Raw genomic sequence first — 5,581 nt, 5'->3', positions numbered from 1 at the left:
AATACAAACATTAGTCTCTAAATTCATGGACCATGATATGTAAAAGGGTAACACCAAAAGACATTTTAATTTTTGTTTTACAGTAAACCAGGTATTGCCGTACATATATATATTTACATTTTTTTATGAAAGGCTTTGTATCTATATACTCTTACCAAATTTGTATGATAGATTTGATATGCAAAAATGTGACAATATAAATCAATAATCTATTGCACAAGTGGAAATTTAACACATATTTTGTTCACGTTAGGAAGACTCACTTCAATGCTATGGGTTGGTATAACAGCAACAGCTATCATGTATAGTTGTATACCATTGCTCTTGAAGTTTGAATCGCTTAAACAGAGAACTCAAAGTTTATTATAAGAAAGAAAAGAGAGAAATAGTACAAGAGAATTGGACGAAAAACAATGTGGGGAGATATTTTATACCAGTCACAAACGGCACCCAACTAAACAATGGTATGGACTAGCCCACCATTCAGACAGAAAAAATAAAAGATCAGTAGTCGAAGTAAAAGACCAAGTCCAACTATAGAAAGACATTGGTCTGAAATGAAATGCTTAAAGATTGGCCAGAAGTAATTAATAGCAGTAAAGTTTTCGAGGATTGCAGACAAGAAAGAAGCATACCGACAATGGCTGTGAAGAAGTGGCTGACGTATATGTAAGTGCAAAACCTTTGTAGGTGAAATAGCTAGAGAAGGGTAAATGAAAGCTGTAATAGAAAGTCTACAACAATATCCCACAAATGTGTTATGAGGACATAAGAAAGAGTCAGAAGCAGGACTTACTGTTCCCATGTAAGCTCTAAAGAACGGAATAGCTGAAATAACCCAAACCCTGTCAAGAAGTTTCAGTAGTCTGTAAATATCCTTCTTATTTCTCAAGTGACGGAGACAAGCGCCATATATACAAGTATGTACTTTAACCTAAATCCCGTTATACAATCTGGGTTACACAATTCATTTATTGGCCTAAAACGGCCCAATATCCTCCTTCAAGGTGGAGTGTTGAAGTTGCAAATATCCAGCTTTAGTAGAAACGCCTCAAACTCACGACGACCCATAGTTTTTGTCATGATGTTTGCAAGTTAAGATTTAGTCGATACATGTTTTGTAGCATTTGTACCTCGAATGATTTCGTCACGAATGAAATGACAATCGTTGGTACGAACATGATAAATTGGGTTCGCTGCCAGGTTGATAGCTGAAAAGCTGTCTGAGTGTAGCACTATCGGAGCATTGCATATAATACCCATTTCTGGAAGTATCTCTCGAAACCACAACAATTCGCTTAATGTGTCAGCCATTTCACGGTATTCTGCTGGATATTCAGCGAGAAATGACATCATATTTCTTTGTCTTCCAAGATACAGGAGAACCTGGATAAACCATCCTGTGAGCGACTGATGAGTAATTGGACATGAGGCCCAGTCCGCATCACACCAAGCTGAAAGTGTTAACTCTGTGTTGACGCAAAGAAGTATGCATGGACTATGACTGTTTTTAAGGTAGCACACAACCCGAAAAGCTGCATCCCAGTAATCTTCTTGTGAATAGCGTGTTTCATAATTGTAATAAAAAAGGGCAAGTTCAAGTAAGGAGTTACTGAAGTTAGGAAGTTAACTGGTGATAGTTCAAGAAAGGATAATTAGTGTTTCCGTCACATTGTTTTCATTAACTGTCACATACAGAATCCGTTCTTGATTACTGAAAGAACCTGAGTTTTAACTCAAATAACCTGTGAGTTCTAACATCGACTTAAAATGAAAACACATGCTTTTATTGAAACACAATATAATGAGCACACAATATAACATATGTTTAATTGAAACACAATATATATAAGGGCAAATCTCCAAAATAGCACATTTCTAATTTTATATCACAAAAATAGCACTCAAAAACTAAAATGACCAAAATAGCATCTTTCTAAGTTTATCCTTTGAAAATTTTAATTTTTTTATTTTTCAAAATTTGAAATCTTATCCCCAAAACCTCATTTCTAAACCCTAAACCCTAAACTATAAACCCTAAACCCTAAACTCTAAACCCTAAACTCTAAACTCTGAACCCTAAACCCTAAACCCTAAATCTTAAACCCCACCCTTTAACTCTAAACCCTAAGTTTGTGACTTTTGATAAAACATTAAGTGCTATTTTTGTGACTTTTGACCTTGAGTGCTAGTTTGAGAACAAAAACTTGATTTAGTGCTATTTTTGTCTTTTTCTCTATATATAACCCATGATTTTATATATTGCTGGGTTTTGGGTCAAAGCGTAATTAAGTATACACTACGATAGGACTTCTTACATTGTGTGATCCGTCCGACCAAACCAGAGACGCAGACACATGACCATAAATATCAAGATCCCCAAGACTGTTGAAAGGGATTGTAACGGTGAAAGATTTCTTCTCCCCTGATGTGTCGAAAGAGAGCGTTTCTGGATCAACGTTGATGTTGAGTTTAGGATCCCCAGACAATTTTGCCTTGTAAGTAGATCCGTCTTTCCCAACATTTGTGACCGTTCTTGAAAATATGACACCTGAAGTTGACCAAGGTGGATATAGGGTTGTCATTGAAGGGTAGTTGAGATCTCTCACGGTGACCTTTGATTCCTCGGAACAAGTAAAGGCTCCACCGGCGAGAATACTAATGCCATCGGCTGAGTAGTCCAAAGAGCAGAGCATGTTTAAGTAATCCTCTTTGGATATTTCATAAACAAGCCCTGGATTAACTGCCACTGTAGGGTTAACATGTCCAGATCCGTATGCAAACTCAGCTTCTGCATTTTTCGATGCATTCATTGGCCAAGCTGCAACAAAACAAAAAAGGCTCACATTACTATACATTCTTTCTTTCTTGAGGGAAATAAATATATTGGTTTGATATTTGATAATTACCAGTAGTCATGATAGCAGATTTGACAGCAGAAGGAGACCAATCAGGATGGAATGTTTTGATGTAAGCCGCCACACCTCCGACATGAGGGCAAGCCATAGATGTTCCGGACATGAAATAGTAATCCATGCTTTGTCCAGGAACTGCGGTTGGAGACATCGGTGAATATGCTGCCAATATATTCACCCCTGGAGCCGTAATATCAGGCTGCATGTATATTATATATAAACCTTTTAATGTCAAGACTTTGATCATTAATTGCTCCCAATTATGTGAACATTGTTAATTAGGAGTGGTACGTACCTTCATGATATCTTTAAAGAGTGTGTTTGGACCACGAGAAGAGAAGGAAGCAACGAACGGAGCATCGTTGTCCTTAACTGTCTTACTCCTCAATATAGTTCCTCGAGGATCTCTAGATTCCGTAACATTTAAACCAAAAAAATGTGGTTAACGAATCTAAACCAAATAATGTTTTAATTATATGGAAAGAGTTTCTTACGGTGAGGTGAGCACGTAAGATTTGAATGCCTCGTAATTGGTATCATCTAAAACTGCGACCGGAATTGGATCAGGACCAGGAATGTCAAAATGATTTATATGAAGGATGGTTCCAACTGCACCCGCTTCTCTAGATTCCGTAACATTGTTCCAGGTATCGCACACAACGATCTTTCCCTGCACCGTGTTCAGGCAACCACTAGCGCATCCCCTTGAAAATACAATACAAGAACATCAAACTATATTCATAGCGTGACGTTTTCATCTGTTTCTTATACCACGAGCTAGGTCAATAGGAATATTCTTGAGCGACAAGTTAGCTCTCAAGCCGTGGGTCACAAGTTAGTTACCTTGCTTCCTCCTCTGTACAGTTATTTGAAGCAGTTTTCCCGTACGCCAAAGGATACATTTGTCCCTCTAAGTCAAAGTCATTGATCGATTTTCCCTGTATGGTTAATTACTTAAATCAAAAGACTGACTGGTGACAACAATCATACTCCTCACAGATTAACTAAAACAAAACAAGTTAAATAAAAACTTCTTACAGGTAAGGCTATGGCATCTCCGTTAACAACAGTAGTAACAAATTTTCGATCAGTGTAACCGGCAGCCACGGATATGATCCAGGGTGCAACGTTTTGTCCAGTTTCAAGATAAGGGCCAGCGTTCCCAAAAGCAGCTGTGGTAACAATCCCTCTGGTCATTGCATGAAATGATCCAATAGCGATAGGATCAACATCGACATCGACAACAACACCTCCAAGGGAAATGGTTATAACATCAACCCCATCGGCAATAGCATCGTCAAATGCAGCTAACACTGATACGGCATTGCAACCTACTGGCTCACAAGCTCGGTAAATAGCTATTCTACCTAAAGGCACACCTCCTCTGGCAGTTCCTTTGGCTAACCCGTTCATACTCACTCCTTCTACTATGTTTCCGGCGGCAGTTGAAGCCGTGTGTGACCCGTGTGAATCGATGTCCCTTGCTGAGTCTTGCACATAATATCGTGCTCCAATCACTTTCCTGTACAATTTAGATTAGGTTTAGTTAACTTCCATATGTTTTAATCGTACATGGAGAAGAAAAATTGAAAATTGTTGTTTACGTATTGCATGTGAAATTAGTTCCTCCAGCACAAACTCCTTTCCATTTTTTCGGTATTGGGCCAATGCCTTCGTCTGAAAAGCTCTTGGATTCAGGCCAGATTCCGTGGTCAATTACGCCAACTATTATATCAGTCTCGATGTTAGGGACATGCTTGCTCTTGTCACCAAGTCCCATGAACTCGTAAGATCTTGTCGTAAGAGGCTTATAAAGGGTGTCTGGGAAAACCGAAACCACACCTTCCATGCCTTCACATCACACATAAAATCATCAGCATTGAAATATATAGCCATAATAGTGAGTTACCTAATCTTTTTAGTTATATTAGTTTATATATCTCACCAGCAAGCTTGTCTCTTTCAGATTCAGTGAGTTTGGCTGCAAAACCGTTGAAACTTCTTCCATAGCTTCTGACCAAAGAATCTTCTACGGAACTTCGATCGGAACAAAAAGATAAAACCAGTGAGATACGATGACATAAGCAACAAGAAACAAAGCTGAGAGAGGTTTGAGTCCTATATGTCTTAGTACCTTAATTCGATAACTTCTTGAAGGATATTCTGATGGTGAGACATAGGAGAGTAAGAAGCTTTTTCAGGAAGAGCTCCCATGTAAGCAATATACACCTGCATGCGTCAAAAACAAAATGCTATGACGATGAATACACTAAAACAAAGGCAAACATAGATAACGAGACATATATATAACAGCAGTGACTTGCCTTTCTATCATCCTGGATAGCTGTAGGAAGCTGACAAAGGCTCATGAGAAGAACCGAGGAAAGATAGAGGATCAAGCCAAGTGAAGCCATTATGGACACCTTTATCTGCCAATATGAGTTCCCAATATATAGGTGAAATGTGAATATATATACATGTATGTATTAGTGTATCACATATGCGTTATCCAGATTTATGTATTTGATTATGGCCACTTATGAGGGGGGGGGGGGGGGGGGGGGGGGGGGGGGGGAAGAGAGTTGATTGATTATTAGCTAAAAAAATAACTATTACTCATTGTTCAGTAAATATAAAATTCTAAACGTATTTATATATAAGGAGTT

General features: G+C 38.3%; 1 protein-coding gene across 1 annotated transcript; it reads right to left on the bottom strand.

The window, feature by feature from the left end:
- Nucleotides 1-2,129: 2,129 nt before the first annotated feature.
- Nucleotides 2,130-5,248, bottom strand: LOC106404902 (subtilisin-like protease SBT4.2). The gene is made up of 9 exons (XM_013845549.3): nt 5,050-5,248; nt 4,861-4,952; nt 4,520-4,766; nt 3,954-4,437; nt 3,759-3,853; nt 3,410-3,619; nt 3,211-3,322; nt 2,910-3,114; nt 2,130-2,821 (listed from the first exon to the last, which is right to left on the bottom strand). The coding sequence occupies exons 1-9, from the start codon at nt 5,148-5,150 to the stop codon at nt 2,289-2,291; spliced, it is 2,079 nt and encodes a 692-aa protein (XP_013701003.2). The 5' UTR covers nt 5,151-5,248; the 3' UTR covers nt 2,130-2,288.
- Nucleotides 5,249-5,581: the final 333 nt, after the last annotated feature.

This window comes from Brassica napus, chromosome C7 (genome assembly GCF_020379485.1).
Source record: "Brassica napus cultivar Da-Ae chromosome C7, Da-Ae, whole genome shotgun sequence".
Taxonomy (NCBI): domain Eukaryota; kingdom Viridiplantae; phylum Streptophyta; class Magnoliopsida; order Brassicales; family Brassicaceae; genus Brassica; species Brassica napus.
This window is presented reverse-complemented; position numbering and strand designations above follow the sequence as displayed.

What these genes read in the sequence shown, in the direction of transcription:
- LOC106404902 (XM_013845549.3), bottom strand. Translation starts at nt 5,150, where the DNA reads ATGCAGGTGTATATTGCTTACATGGGAGCTCTTCCTGAAAAAGCTTCT. An exon ending in CAAGAAGTTATCGAATTAAG is followed by an intron (nt 4,953 to 5,049) that starts GTACTAAGACAT and finishes TTCCGATCGAAG; the next exon opens with TTCCGTAGAAGATTCTTTGG. An exon ending in TCTTACGTGCTCACCTCACC is followed by an intron (nt 3,323 to 3,409) that starts GTAAGAAACTCT and finishes TACGGAATCTAG; the next exon opens with AGATCCTCGAGGAACTATAT.